The sequence below is a fragment of the Sipha flava genome, unplaced genomic scaffold, assembly GCF_003268045.1.
Source record: "Sipha flava isolate LNK unplaced genomic scaffold, YSA_version1 222_pilon_pilon, whole genome shotgun sequence".
Lineage (NCBI taxonomy): Eukaryota > Metazoa > Arthropoda > Insecta > Hemiptera > Aphididae > Sipha > Sipha flava.
Genome location: NW_020272853.1, coordinates 860,893 through 877,306, shown reverse-complemented (window position 1 = coordinate 877,306; position 16,414 = coordinate 860,893). Strand labels below are relative to the sequence as shown.

Sequence of the window (16,414 nt, the reverse complement as noted above, 5' to 3'; positions counted from 1 at the left end):
GCATTTTTATATTTTTGTTGATTTTTCGTTTTTATAAATGACAGCATGATACATCATACACTTACACACACACACACACACACACACACACACACACATACACACACACACACACACACACACACATCAAGTTTAAAAAAAATAATACATTTGTTTTGGAAAACCATGCGTCCGTATAGTAATTGAAAATTTTGTTTTTCAGGGAGCTTTGATTCCGGCCGCTTTTACCAATGGGTACCATTGAACAACGCAAGAGTCAATAAATTTCTTCCATCGTAAGGTCATTGTTGTTCATTTATAAAATTAAAATACCGATGACATTTTTTTCACATACACATCTTAAAGGTGATAATATTTTTGAATTAATTTGGGTTTTCTATCTTTTACAGGTTGACCGATATTAGTCACCCCTACGCGTGTGATTTGACTCAATAACTCACAACTATCACCAGAGATATAAATGTCTCACTCACTCTCACTTACACCAAAGGTTTTCTTTCTCAATAATGCTATTAATAATAATCGTTTCTATATTATATTATAATTATAATAATTAAAATTAAAAAAAAACATGTTTTATTATATTAATAATGTTTATATTATGATAACAAATAAAAAAAAATTAATATTTAAGATTACATTAAAGAAAAAAAATATTATATAATTATTATTATATTCGTTTGTTTTTTAGGGTTTTTATTATTATATAATTGAAACTACCCGAAATATGTAAATTTAATAATATTTACTTAATACTTATACTATAAATAATAATAATAATAATAACTACCTAAACTAATTATAATCTCTGAACGATGAATCAAACCAGCAAATTAAACGCGAAATAAAACGTCACGTGTTGCTCATTATAATATAAAGGCGCAGCCGTATAGTTTTAGAAAAGAAAAACAAAACTAAACCAAGACCTTTAAGATCTCATAATCAATCACGACGGTACAATAACAATAATAGCAATAACAAATTATTAAAATAAATAATTGCCGTTTCATTTGTCGAACCTGAACAACGACCATCATTTCAGCACCGTTAAGATATTGATTACAATATTATAATAATATATACATAGATGTAGGTATAATATAATATTATTGCGATATCGTCAACGAGCCGTAATGTCTATGATGAATAAAAATAAACGAATCTCGTCGTACGGGTCCGTGTGTCCGTTCAAATTATATTTAAATTTTTTATTTTTTCCAACCACCATTTTTTACAATATGCACCGGACACGTCTTTCACGACGTGGTACACCCACACCTCTTCGCATGCAGACTATATAATAAAACTGAAACAGCGTTTGCCATTTTATAACCATTCAGATGAAATCGAATGACACCGCCCAAAAACAGAGTCTTAATAGTATTAAAGTTATTTTATTAATTATAATCATTTTTGTTATTGTTGTTATTGTAACGTACCAATGTTCAAAATACGCGCGTGCGCGTGATACGGCGACTGGTTTACTCTGTATTTTTAATTTTCTAGTCCTAAGCTAAACACACGTGTTACGAGTAAAAAATTTAAAGCAAAACGATAAACGGGTGGGTAAAAAAGTTCATCGGTCGAGAACGTATTTAAATGTATAATAAACGATAGATTATTAAAATACTTTGTCAAGGTTATGATTAATGTGTATATTATAATACATTGTACATCGAAACGACGACGAGTATATTTTTTTAGTTGCTATTATTACTATTATCACACTTTAAATAATATACTAAAAAAATAATAATAGTACTAAAATAAAATATACGGGACGATCCACGATGACTTATGTAAAATTTTAATAATTATAATGGGCCACAATATTATTTTAACTCACCAAACAACTATATTATATATTATATAACATTACCACCACCACCATCACCACCACCATCACCACCACCACTACGACCCCGAAGTGAACGATTTACAATTTGACTTTTTCGTTATTTTATTTAATTTTTTTTTTTTTTTTTTTTTTTGTTTTACTATTTGATATTTATTTTTGGTGATAATCGATATTTGTTTTATTATTATCATCATATTATTATAATTCTTTTTTAACGAACAATTTTTATGATATAAATCAATAAACTATATTATAATTATCATTATTATTATTATTATTATTATTATTATTATTATTATTGTCATTATTATTATAACATGTTTGTTACGTATTTTTAAAATTATTTTTTGTCATTAATTTTTCGTTTTTGTTTTCTTTTTCATTTGTTATCAAAATATTTAATTAATTATAATTGTTGTTAAAATACTATTGTTATTACGGTTTTAAAACTTATCTTTAAATTAATAATATTATAATAACTCGTCAATAGTTTAATTTTTAATATTATCATATTTACTTTATTTTTATTTCGATGTATCAAACGGTTAAATGTATTTGTTTCGGACATCCCGTGCCCAATATTCCCAAATATCCTTTTGAACGAACGTAAAGTTTATTTATATTATATTATTCAACACGAAATGTATTTGTGTATCATGTACGATTAAAATAATAATATTCTAATAGCTATAAAATGTCCGTTTTTTTTTTTTTTTTTTAAGCGTAACACCAATATAATAGTCATAAAATAAATAGCTTAATACTTAGTTCGTATTAATCGATGTATAATATATTTATATGTATATACCTACACAGTACAGATCATGACATTATGGGATTGTATCGTGTTCGGTTTTCCGGTACACATCTCGAGACCAATTTTTCCATGTACACGTATGTTCTCACACTTATGTATATGTGTGTATAATCGTGTTCTCGCGGTACGGGAAATCGTATTGTTAACCGTATCTCTTTTGTCGCGTGCATCCTATCATCGCAATTCCATATTTATATCCTATGAACGTGGTGCACAACCGGGTATCCGTTATCATAGTGATTCGTAACGCCGATGTAAGAGAAAAAATAAGAAAAATGTTGCGACCGAGCATTACATTATTATCCCCAACCAGCGATGGAAGCCGCGCGTTAAGCGATATTTTACGAATAATTACGAGGGGTTTCTCTCCCAACTCTCTCAATCACACTCACTCTCTCTATCTAACGGTTTTTGTACAATGACAACGACATCGAAACGCACCGATCGACGACAACGTCACATCGTGTCGATTTTGAAACGACCGATCCCTGTTCACGTTCCGCGATCCTTAGAGGAATTCAATAAAATCCATTCCTGATAAAACGATCGAATGCACCACGATCCACCGTCATTTTTCCGGCAAACGTTTTTTTCGAAAACAACCGAAAACTAAACAATGTTTGCGACGCACAAGCTTTGTATAAAGTTTTCGAATATCATACGTGCGTGCCTAAATTTTACCGATGAATACTTTCGGAAGAAAACCACCTCTCAACCATTCGAACCTGCACGGGGCGCAATCAATAACAATAACAACAATTGATAAAACTGCTGGTTCCGGATTTTCTTTCCATCGTTCGAAATGTTACTTGATACGTTTCCGTTCCGATAAAGCGATCACAATACTAAGCGATGATATCATAGTGCATTAAATATATTTTATTTTGTTCGTACTAAATTTTGATTCTCTAATAAATATTATTATACTATATATATATACATGAATATAATACTAAGTGGGACCTAATTCAGTTTACAATTGAATCGGGAGCAATCCCCCTCGACTATTACATCACCATGATGTCTTTGAAAAGTCGATTCTTTCGTTAAAACAAAACGTTGTACTCGTTGTAATTAAATGACCGTTATCGTTGCCACATCGTGATTTTCATTTTGTCAAAAAAGGAAGGGGAGGTGGCCACCGGAGAACATGCGTTTCTTACAGGACAAAAACGATACGCACACGTCCTGAGACTAGATCGTTACTATTAAAATATGAAACACGAATATACACACATATATGATTAAATATATTATACATTATTTTTTTTTTTTTTGATTCTTAGAATATTTTGCTTAGTATGTAATTCGTTAAATATTTCGATGAAAAAATCTCACTTTTTAGATAAATATTAATGATAGTTTAAAGATTATTCGTTTGTTATATATACATATATTTCCCGACTAGCACATTATGAATATTGTATATTAGTGAAACAAACGAATCCCGTGGTTTTACTACGATGAATTTGTGGCCATGTTAAAAATAACGCCATATATATGTAATATAAACGACAAAAGAAAACAAAAAAATAAAAAACACACTATTCATAGAGTGGTGGACGGTACTAATTCTCTGAGATTTCGGTGTCGAAATTAATAACTTTTTTCGTAAAAGGTTACAGAGTGGATATAGTTTTCATTTTACAACCGCACACGACGTATCACGGTTGTACGCATAATTTCCGTCACCACTATTCACCTTCGATGCCGTATTCAAAACTTGCTTACTTTCGATCCGAATCTCCGTTCGTTCAACGAAAAAAAAAACAAGAAAAAGTGAACCAAGAAAAATAATTATTTTTCGAAATTGCTCGAAAAATAAATGACGAGTAATACGCATTACGTTAAAGTTCCCACCACTCTATTACAGAAAAACCGCTTGTTCTTAAATTTGTAAATATAATTAATGTGTTTTATAGGAAACAAAAGTTAATATTAATAATAAAATGTACTTATATTGTTAATGGTAAATTTGAATAATTCTGTGTACATATTTTCATACCTAACTAAATTATAAAATTATTAAATTATAAATTCATCTACGGTCGTAGAGACGAACATTTTTAAATGGATATAAAAAAATGTATATCGCTATTAAAAAGAAACAAATTCCAAGTAAAAATATAGCTAATAATAATAAGTTAAAATATTTATATTTATAGTTAGATAACCTATACACACGTTTGTAGCATTGTGGTTCATTATAAATCGCTCTTGTTTGCTCTATATACGATTGCTTTTGAGTATAATTTACACTGTTAAGTGATTTTGTTTATAACTTTTTATGATTTATTATTATTATTATTTTTTTAATAACATGTGATATTCATTATTAACAATTACGTAAGACTAAAAATATGTATAAAGAAGAAAATTCGCTATACTTATTCTACCCAAAAATGATTTGGAAATGTATACTTCACTTCGGTTTCTGGGCTCCCGGGGAGGAAAATTGAACAAATAATAATTGTAACAATTACAATATTTGATAATTATAAACGTTATAAAAGTAATAAATTGTAATAATAGATGTTTAAATTAGTACGTTAAATTTTATATTACATCATGCATTTCGTACAATTAACTTAATTGTAACGATTGTAATAAATCAATTATTTTCGTTTTTGATTCGAACATGAAGTTTACACACTATACGTTTATTTACATAATAATATAAACTATTTACAAAAGATAAAAGCTCAATCTTTTTTTACACAAAGACGATATATATATATAATACATAACAATATAACATAATTGTATACATGTATTATGCGTAAATATTTTATGTATATTATTTATATATATTGTCTTGAAACTATATGTTTGCAACAAAACCCACCCCTCTACTTATTTCCAATCGCTACCCCGTCCCCTATGTTTAGGATTATCGATACGAGCATAAGTCATGTAATAGATACACTCATTCACCATAATACGGTATGCATAATATGATAATTAAAATTAAAACTATGATAAATATAAAAATGTATCCAATTTTGACCCTATGTTAATGTGAAATTTGATAATAATATTGACGAGATGTTATAAATCTCTGTCTAGTAACAGTGGCAATTCAATACCATATCAATGCTAAACATAATATAAAACGTATGTTTAGCGATTTATTATGGCAATAATTAGCGTAGTGTACACAATTTTATTTGTTTGTTTAATTTTTTTATACATATATACATTTTATATATACATAATATACTTATGGTACCAAAAAAAAAAAAAAAAATTTAAGAAATTTAAATATATTACGTAATGATACTATTTTATGCTGCAATAATAAATACTGTGATTCTGATACGGAATACTATGTATGTGTGTGTGTGAGTGTGTTTGTACGCATGGGTGTCTGTGTGAATGTGTATGTGTGTGTTTTTGGTTTTAGAATTTTAACATATGGTCGAACGCTGTAACGAAAAATAATAACAGGAGAAAAACAACGTTTATGACTTTGTTTATTGTAAAATTGTATTATTTTTTTTTTTTTTTAAATCTTTTTCAAAGAATGATTTAAAGACACTTCGAAGCAATTTATAATATTTATTTATTACTATTTCGATTATTATGATAAAATTATTATTATTGTATTTTTTTTTATATATATATATATATAATGTATAACTGTGTTACTATTATACAATGATTTATATTGATATATTATTATGAATGTCAAGGATGGGTCCATACGCGAGAAAAAAAATGTGTACCACACATAAAAGACGTAATCACAAATATGTACGGAGTGTTATAATTTTTGGATGAAAAAAAAAATAATTAATTCACATTTATAATCATATTACGTATTTAAATAGTCTTAAATAATACTTTCGTTAAGAAACTATATATTATTATACCATATTAGATTTTAAATTGTTTTATCAATGTCCAAATAATTATTGTATAGAGTAATCCTATCTTATTATAGAACCTTTGATTAGGCGTTTATTAAAAAAAAAAAATAATTATAATTATAACAATATTTGATTATATTACACATACACACGTTAAATTATGTTTGATTTTTGGTCAAAAGTTTTTAACCGTAGTATAGTAGGATATACGTCTAGACAACAATGAGTTTTATGCTAAAACATTGAACACCGATGCAGGTACCTAGTGAAACGTGGCGCGTTATAGCTGTGGAGTAAAATATTAATTTTCAAATATTCAAATATAATTGAAAAATTTGGCGACACGTGGACGTGGACCTTTCCTTGTTGTTTGACGCACAAAATTAACAAAATCACTCAAATCGTGCGTCAGGAAATAAAGTTTATTGGATTATTTTTTCGATAATAATAATAATTAAAACTGTAATAAAATAATAAATTTCGATCGAAATTCAAAAAGTGATTTTCAAAACATTGAAGTAGAATTCGTTTTATCGGGCATACAATTTTCGTTCGTTCGACCGTTTTTTTGCGTTTACGTGTATTCTTCCTATCGATAAAATATAACATACACACGCACACTCACACACATATATTTATGTGTGAGTGTGTGTGTGTGTGTGTGTGTGCGCGCGCGCGTGTTTGTTTGTGTGTATGTGTATGTGTGTGTACGAGTATGACATAGAAACATACGAAACGACGATAAGCTTTCAATTATTCAAAAAACCGTGCTTAACATAGTTCTATAATAAAACTTTCATAATACTATATGGTATAATAAATAATTTTGTACAAAATGTATTATGTATATATAATTTATACATATTTATATAAATATATATATCTACTTTAAAGTTGCTTACTTTTAAGTTCTTATACAATATATTATTATATAATCATTATCATGAACGATAACTATGATTAAAAAAATAAAAATATTGTTTCACGTTTAAAACGCGCACGTCTTGTTATTCGATCGATTCATTTGTAGCAAATGGTATACCTTTTTAAAACTGTCCCGTTCCAATTAATCGTATTGTATTGTAACCAAGCGCATGGTCGTCTGAAGCGTATCCAGTGGTTGATCCACGGGGGGGGGGGGGGGTTAAACCCCCCCCCAAAAAAAAAATCAGGAAAAATATATATTAAAAATCAATCATTATATGAATTAAGAAAATTATTTTTATTTTTTTAAAAAAGTATGAAGGAAAGTATGTAATTTTTATTTTTATTCATACAAGAAATTAGTATTCTTATATAGATTAATGTATTATATTACTTACTATTATCTTAATTCATTATCAATCATTGACTGCAATATTATGAAAAATATCTCAAGAGAAAATATTTTTCAGAACCCCCCCACAAAAGAAATTCCTGGATCCGCCACTGAGCGTATCGTACCACTACTGTAAAGGCTGATGAGCTGCTCCGAGGTTGAGACGTTACAAAACAACTTTGCCACAGACCCGTCGTCGCGGCCCAGTAAAGTGTCTAGAAAATATATAAAATTATTTGCGGTTTCCAATTCATGAACATATTTAAACAAAGCAATCCCGAGTTGCAGTGGTCGAGAGGTCCGACAAAATCGTACACATAGAACACAATAATTATTATGCTTTACTCATCGGAGATCATTCGAAAACTGTTTGTTACACAATACTTCTAAATTTCGATATGTTCCTATAGTGTTCTCCGTAAATCGGAGAAACTCGAAAATGTCTTCGAAATAGTGTGAACAGTTTATGTACGTGCTTATGTACCGATCGGTAAAGAGAGGTTACACATTAATAATATTGTCATTATAAATGACAATATTAATGACATATATTAATCATAAAATTTCCCATTTCTATAGAACAAATCACTCGTAATGATTGTGAACAATTTTTAAAATATCCGAACCGTATGAAATTACAAAAGACTCAATCAAAAGTTCAATATTGTTATGAGACCATAAATGCTACTACGACTACAGCAAATATAACAATATTCGAATGACATAATACAGGTTAAAAGTAGATTTATCATATTTCTTATTTATGACTCTAGTGTTGTGATCAGTCTTATCAAAGGCATCGGAGTATAGAGCATTTCGTGCACTGATAGTTAACAATTTATCGTTTTTATATTTTTCTTCGACTAGTGAGACATAGTTAAAAAAGCCTCTTATATATAAAAAAAAAAAAAAAAAAAAATGAAAAAAAATGTCGTAGACTAGTTTTATAATATTATTATTAATAACAATAAAAAAAAAAAATCTGAAATGCAAAATGAAATTAGTAGATTTCGATTCATATGTTATCGAAACGGTTAGTTTTAGCTAGAAAAGCTTTAAAGTTTATTGACTATTATTAGGTAATTCAGTTTGGATGGGAAAAACGAACCGAATTGTCATTACAACGTGACGATAACACTTGGCCGAGGACACGTCGGCCGGAAGGTCGTTACGTGTCGGCACGCGCACTCGGATTCGAGTTTTGTTTTGGGAAAACATGTATTAACCCGTAGGTACCCATGTGCGTGCCGAAACGAGATAATGTCATATGAACCGTATAAATAGTGGGCCGTGGGCTTGAATCAACCATCGTTCGTCACGCCACCATCGAGTAAGTATTATAGCACTCAGCCGACAATAGCAGCTCGTTATATTCCCTCGACTCGCACCCGTCGTCCCGAGCTAATTGCCGGAGCACCGTCGTCCTGGGCCCATCGTCCTGAGCCCTTCATCTTCCTTTGCATTCTAAGAACCCCAAAACCATGCGCTGCCACGAGGTAACCACCTTATGCGTGGTGCTGGTGGTCGTCGCGGCTGTGATCGTCACGGGCAAACCACACCAATGCTTCCTGGACGATTACACGAAAGCGCTGCTCAGGCAGTACTATCCCGCGGAGATGGCGGCCGCGATGGCGGCGAAACCTGTGCCGATCGAGTACGAGGAACCGACCGCGTGCCGGTCAGGCAGGTCCAACGACCGGGCCCCACAGGTTGTCCCGGTGGCCCAAGCTAACGTGGCGGTGGTTGAACCCGTTGCAACGGTGGCCGAACCTGTCTCGGTGGCCAAACTCCTCCCAGTGGCCCGATCCGTTGAGGCACCGCATCTGACGCCGTCGAACGACACGTCTCCCACGAACACCGTCGAAAAGCTATCGGCGTACTACGACGAGCTTAGGGGCCAACAGGAAGCGCTGATCCGGGATCAGCTGCAGAAGCAGCTGTTCGCACAGCAACGGAGCAGGCAGCAGGAGTTCGCGCTCACCGTTCATCAGATGCAACAGCAGTACTACCAGCAGCAGCAGCATGCTCTGCTCATGTTAGAACAGCTGCGCAAGAACCCCGGGTTCACCGGACAGTTGACCGCGTTCAACAGAATAGCGGCCATCAACGGAACCCTGGACATGCCACAAGCCGCTGCTGCTGCCGCTGTGATCCTGCCGCAAACGACTGCCACCGTGGTCGAGTCCCCGCAACCCGACGCTGAAGTGCAGCCCACCAGTAACAGCAAGCAGGAAACGGTCGAACCAGCCGAGATCGAAGACCAGGACGTGGCCGAGAGCGAATGCAACGCCAAGCACCTAGAACCCCGGCAGACCGACGACCGCGAGCTGACCGATGACCAGCCCACGGTCGAGGACGACCAGACTCCTTTGGTCTTAAAAAAAGTCTACTCCATGATGGCGGAATAGGACGACGACACCTGCAGTGTTCGATAAATTAATAAATTATTATTTCATTTCATAATGTACATGTATACCTACCTACCTACCTACTACTAACTTATATTTAAATGTACTTATCATACCATGTCATGCGATTTCCTATTCGTTGTTAGACGATTTCACAATCATATTTGTTGTACATAAAAAATGTAATTGTGTTAAATTATTATATTAAATACCTAAATATTTAAATATATATTTGATAAAAAAATGTGTTCTCTTATATTGAAAATATTTTTTTCATTCATTGAATATCATAAAGATATGTTTTAACTATGACTACATTAAGATCCGATAATTAAAAAAATGTAACTCATTTATTTTATGAGTATAAATATTATACAACTTTATTTTTGTAGGATGTTCAAATAATTTATAGAGATGCCTAATGTGGTCTTTAACTCAAATGTAATTACAACGATATATTTACGTTAAAGGTTCGCGAACAAACACATTTTTTTTTACTCATTTTAATATTTAAAATAAACAAAATAAATTAAGACCAAATGTGTTTCTTTTATCGTTTATAATTATGAGAAAAATAGACATTGTATTGTGTATTGATTTTTTTTTAATAATAATGAGAATTTATTTTTGTTTTTGAGAAAAATTTGATACTTGACATCTCTTATTTGAACCAAACTGTCAAAATATAAAATATTATATAAAACAAAAAAAAAAAATCTTAATTTTTAAAGAAATAAATATTCATATCGAGTTTGAAACGACTGAGCTAATGCATTATTTTATTTTGTGACGGCATATTTAGCAATCTGCAGAAAAATAAGAAAAAATTGAGAATTCATTCATTACATTTTATGTTTAATATCCGGACCCTGAATTTATAACAATTAATATTGGTTTAGTAGAATAATAATTAATTGTTTTTTGGTTGTAACTTAATGTAATGTATAAACAACTAAACGAATACAAATTATTATATTTTTAAATAATCATATTTGACGTGTATAATTTCGATATTATTAATTTCGTTTGTATTCATATTTAGATTCAAAACAGTTAAGTCTTAAACAGTTTCGACTTACGAGAATTATACTATTCTTATTAATTATATGTTATAATATATAACTACATGAAAGATATAATACTCGAAAGAGTTAAAATACAATTTAATTAGAATAAACATTATCAAAATGACATTCATACTTCACAATTTTATGTAAATAAATACACGTTTGAAAAATAATTTACTCATTTAACTAATTACTTAATACTATGTAAAAAAAACTTTTAAAATAAATTAGGCAAAAAAAATAATGTAAATAAAATGTATGTATTTGACATTTGTAATTTTCAAAAAACATTGATCTATCAAATAAATTACAAAATGTTTATTGAAAGAAATTAAATGTATTAGTTTATAGAATTATAATTGAAATACTGTTGTGTGATTTTATAGACAAAAAACAATTATGGTATAATAAACTCTTTTTTTTATAAACTGAAACAGTTTTAGGAATGGATAAGGGCCAAATATTGAACTTTTTTTTTTCTACTTATCCCCGATAACCATATTACTTTTGTTTTTCCAACACTCGGAAGTCTATTGTTTAATATCGTAACACTACAATAATTTTGTTTACACACGGAACATTCGTGTCGATCGGTTACCATCCGCTGTTGTCTTTCAATTACCATTTCGTAATCATTTATGTTGAATTTTTAGCCTCATTGTACATTTTTCAATAGAGATACGGTTGTGAAACGATTTCTGCCGATCAGCACTAATATTCGGGCGGCACGGACGGACTTTTATATCCGACATCGGGCGTTTGAAACCAGTCATCGATCGCTAAGCAATCCGTCAACATGAAGTACGCTCTAGTATTGCTCGTCATCTGCCTGGTCGGAACACTAGCCGATCAAAGCCAACCGCGCTCGAAGAAGGACATCGTGCCGGCCGTGAAGAACAAGCTGTGCGTCTTGGCTGACGTGTCAAAAACCGGAAAGAAAACGGTCGTGTGTGGCGACGCGGCCCCACCGACCTTGGCCATGCTGTTGGCCGAGAAAACGGAAAACGCCGCGACCGCCATTGCCAACCAAGATAGGCGAACCGATGCGAAAACCGCTTCGGCCAAGTGCAACCTGCTCAAACCCAAACCCGTGAAAGTGTACGTGCAACAGCCCGAACACCACCAGGAACTGTCCACCTATGTGCTCCCTCAGGTGCAGCAGTACGTGCAACCTCAAGTGCAGTACGTACAACCTCAGGTGCAGTACGTGCAACCGCAGGTACATTACCAGCAACCACAAGTGCATTTGGTACAGCCTCAAGTGCACGTGGTAGAACCTCAGGTGCACGTTTTACGGCCGCAAATCCACTACGAGCGGCCTCAGGTGCACTACGAACAGGCTCAGGTGCAGTACGTGCAACCGATGAAGTCATTGTGCCCCACGTACGATCAGAACGGCGGTTACGGCGGTGGATCATACTACGGCCGATCGGTGGCCGACGACGGTTACCCGACCATGGTCAGGACTGTCGATCCGGAGCTATCGGTCGACGACGTGCCGATAATGCGTACCGTGGACATCGCGACGATCCCTTTCGACCAACCCGGTCGCGACTCGATCGACTACGACACGATCGACGCCAGACGGTTCGCTCCTGCCGCGTTCAGGTCGGTCATGATGAAGAACGCACCGGAACCGTCATATGGCTACAACGGTCAAGCGCGGCAGATGATGCAGATGCAACAGCAGCCGATGCAAATGCAACCGATGCAGCAGCAGTACCCGATATCCAGCTTTGGCGGGGTCCTGTCGCAACAGCCCTCGTTCGACGCCATCCTTCCACAAATGGTCCAGGAGAGGATGGACGACGGTATGAGACGGCAGTACGGCTACTCGGTCCAGTCGGAGTCCATGATGCCGTACGCCGTGGCACCTCCAAGGGCCACCGGGGAGCAGAGTGTTGGCCGAATGGTGTCGGTGGACGGTACCGCTGCTGCACTCGACGACGGCGACGATGCGGAATCAGGAGAATCGGAGAAGTCGGCTTCCGAGGATCCGAAAAACGTCAAACAGTATGGCGATGCAGCGATCGCAAAGTCCGACCCGAAGGACTCGAAATCGACTGTTGAGCGTAAGATAATTGGATAGGAAATCGCGGACACACGTCTATCGTAGGTCCTTTTGAACGCAACGAACGTTCGGTCGAAAGTTAAGTCGTGATTCTCTAAATCAATATCATGCTTCGTTTTCGACTACAATGTTCCTAATTAATCGATCAATGTTGTTATTTATTGCGTAATGGTTTGACAAGTTGAACCGAAAAGATTAAAAATAAGATCAATGATTTTTATACGTTTTTTTTATTATTATTACTAATCCAGCAACCTATGTTGAAAACTCGTGAATGATATTATTAAATGTAATCCGTAACTTGCCAATTTAATATAATATATAATCGATAATTCGTTATGTGTATGATTTAGTGTAGCAAATCAGTATCATATGAATTTAAAAAACAATTGAAAAAAAAAAAATTAAAAAAAAACCAATCAAATGTATTTTTGATGATTTCACATCGTCATGTCATAGTTAATGTAAAAATTTGAAATGTACCATATCAAACTGTTTCTCAGATTTTTTTTTTTTACGAGGAATACCATTTTTTGAGTTACCACATTAATGCATTACTTTGCAGATATGACAATTAAACTTTGCACCGTAACAGTTGCTTTTTACTAAAAGAAAATATTTTTAACTCAAAATTGAAAGTTTACGTGTTTCCCTATTAGAATATACGAATTTATGAGATTGAGGTAATCGGTATGCATTGAATATAACAACGACCGAACGAGTTTAAAATAAAAAAAATTAAATACGTTTATAGATACTAGTGCTCTGCACGGTCCGGTCTGGTCCGATATTATAGTATAAAAATAGGTGAAAGATCGGTTCGGTTCGAATCAATATTTTTTTTGAATAATTTTGGTCCGGTCCTGGTTTAAACTATAATAATTTCGGTTCGGTCCGGTTTCTAAAATATAATTAGATCGGTCCGGTCCGGTCGGTCCCGATTAGTTTAAAATCTACGGCTAATATTACGGCTTGTTTCAAATCTAATATCTATTGAACAATGATTTAAAATTATAAAGACATTATTTATTGAATTAATAACACGAATATTATCATTATGGCCCATGGGAATCAATATTTTACCCCAGCACCGTTGTTTTATATAAATTGTATGTACAGCAGTATATATACAACGATATATATTGTATGTATCTCAAAGCTGTTCATGGTACCTGTTGGCTATTAATAATTTATTATCGAACATATTTTCAAGAAAAATTATTATTATTCTCGTTATGGTGCGGGTAACGTGGAATTTTGTGGAAGTGCCATGCCGCGCCGCACCGTCCAAATATATAAATGTATACAACTGCCAATGAAATACTCGCACATTATGATCATGATTTATATTAATTATAATTTATCTACACATTATTTTGGAGAAACAGAGATTGGAAATTAAATTTGCACATCTAATTTCTATCCATTCTTGTGGCTGCGACACGATTGAGCATAAAACACCTTTCTTGCGACACGATTGAGCATAAATTGTCGGCGTATCAAAGGAAATTGAAATACAAAAGAAAACCAACACGATTGAGCATAAAAAACTCTGCAACGTTGCCATTTTCAATTTTGAACTGTATCGTATAAAAACATTTATTTAAATAATTATAATAAATCAAAATATAACATGACAAAAAAATATCATGTTTTCATAGTCAATATTTAATATGCATGAAAATACTTATGATAGTAGTATAAATAGCTGTCACAGTATATAGATATTTTTGTTAATAATAAAATAATAATAATAGTTATGACTTATGACTTATCAAAATAATAAAATCAAAATATTTATAAATAGTTGTCACATTCATATTATAATACAGTATAATATACCTAGCTAGATTTTTTGATAATAATAAATTAAATTGATACACCTTGGTATCTGCTTCCAATTTGACTTAAATAAATTAATAAAGATTCCGTATTCTTACGATTTAAAAACTGGCTGTAGGCTTGAATATTCAATTCATTTTTTTTTATTTCTTTTGCGGATTGTAATTTTCCAGGCTTGTGTCGAATTGAATTGATCTTAGTCGATGTTTCCGCTTGTGTTTCGATCAATACCCTAACGACTGTATGAACATGGGGGTGAGGTGAATAAAACTGTGAATTGTACGTGCGATGAAAGCTTTCAGCTGCATTGGTCGTTCTAAAAAAAATTAAATAAAACAATACAAATTAGTAAAAAAAGTTTTTATAATAAGTTTTAAAAAATATTGTTAAAAACCTTGGGTTTAGCGAAGGAGTTTCCGCCCAAATATTTGGAGGAAACTGGCAGTGATCTTCAATATAGTTGTGTATAATGTAATCAGAAAATATGAAACCGTCATCATTTGGACAAATTGATATTAACTCGTGAAATGCATCAACTACTTCTTCTGGGGAAATAAACGCCAAACCAAAAAACATTTTCAACCATTTCCCTAGTTCATTACTGTTGTCCATGTATGCTATTCTGAGTGAAGGTTCGCCAACAATCTACAAACAAATTATTATATTTTAGTAAAAAAGCACTATATTATATAACTGTTTCTTACTTTTTTCCACCATGATTGTCCTAAATGAAATCTACATCCAATTATTTTAATATTTCCAAACACGTCTGTAATTGCCTGATGAGCTCCAATTTCAAAATCAACATGAAATGTGTTAATTTGCAAACTTTTTTCGCATAATTTCAAACATAAATTATTTAAAAATTGCCACATTTTAATATAAGTAGACCTAGTTTTATTTGGTAAAAAAAAGTAAACAAGTGGTAAGTAGTATCCATTTTTATATCCATGTATTGTGTACAATTGAATAAAATATTTTGGAGCATAATTAAATGTGCCATCGCCAAAATACTCAGTACAATTATTTGTCATAAATTGTAGATTTTGTTCTGTAGTTAAACATACAAAATTATCATCAGTCGGCATGTAAATGAATTGTTGACCCTTATATTTAAAACATTCTTCATTTTTTAAGTCACTTAATTGATGAATTGTTTCATCC

General features: G+C 32.6%; 3 protein-coding genes across 9 annotated transcripts in view; 2 read left to right on the top strand and 1 right to left on the bottom strand.

Annotated features, from left to right (window-relative positions):
• LOC112683261 (RNA-binding protein Musashi homolog Rbp6) overlaps positions 1 to 553 on the top strand; it is a 433,196-nt gene extending 432,643 nt beyond the window's left edge. For 2 of the 7 annotated variants that reach the window (XM_025554187.1, XM_025554184.1), the window contains 2 exons: positions 203 to 275; positions 390 to 553. In XM_025554187.1, the coding sequence (XP_025409972.1) occupies positions 203 to 275; positions 390 to 435 (119 nt within the window). In that variant the 3' untranslated portion in view covers positions 436 to 553. Of the gene's footprint in view, positions 1 to 202; positions 281 to 389 lie in introns of all 7 variants that reach the window. The other 5 variants (XM_025554190.1, XM_025554191.1, XM_025554186.1 and 2 more) reach the window with 5 other exon arrangements.
• Positions 554 to 11,747: 11,194 nt separating this feature from the next.
• On the top strand, positions 11,748 to 13,703 carry LOC112683258. The gene has a single exon (XM_025554182.1). It carries the CDS (start codon positions 12,134 to 12,136, stop codon positions 13,424 to 13,426), a length of 1,293 nt encoding a protein of 430 aa, XP_025409967.1. The 5' UTR covers positions 11,748 to 12,133; the 3' UTR covers positions 13,427 to 13,703.
• A 1,517-nt stretch (positions 13,704 to 15,220) lies between these two features.
• On the bottom strand, positions 15,221 to 16,116 carry LOC112683245. Its single transcript, XM_025554163.1, has 3 exons — positions 15,955 to 16,116; positions 15,645 to 15,895; positions 15,221 to 15,566 (listed from the first exon to the last, which is right to left on the bottom strand). The coding sequence occupies exons 2-3, from the start codon at positions 15,860 to 15,862 to the stop codon at positions 15,278 to 15,280; spliced, it is 507 nt and encodes a 168-aa protein (XP_025409948.1). The 5' UTR covers positions 15,863 to 15,895; positions 15,955 to 16,116; the 3' UTR covers positions 15,221 to 15,277.
• Positions 16,117 to 16,414: the final 298 nt, after the last annotated feature.

Excerpts from the sequence above, each read along its gene's own strand:
- LOC112683258 (XM_025554182.1), top strand. The coding sequence starts at position 12,134 with ATGAAGTACGCTCTAGTATTGCTCGTCATCTGCCTGGTCGGAACACTA.
- LOC112683245 (XM_025554163.1), bottom strand. The coding sequence starts at position 15,862 with ATGGACAACAGTAATGAACTAGGGAAATGGTTGAAAATGTTTTTTGGT. Across the intron at positions 15,567-15,644 it reads ACTCCTTCGCTAAACCCAAG|AACGACCAATGCAGCTGAAA; the intron begins GTTTTTAACAAT and ends AATTTTTTTTAG.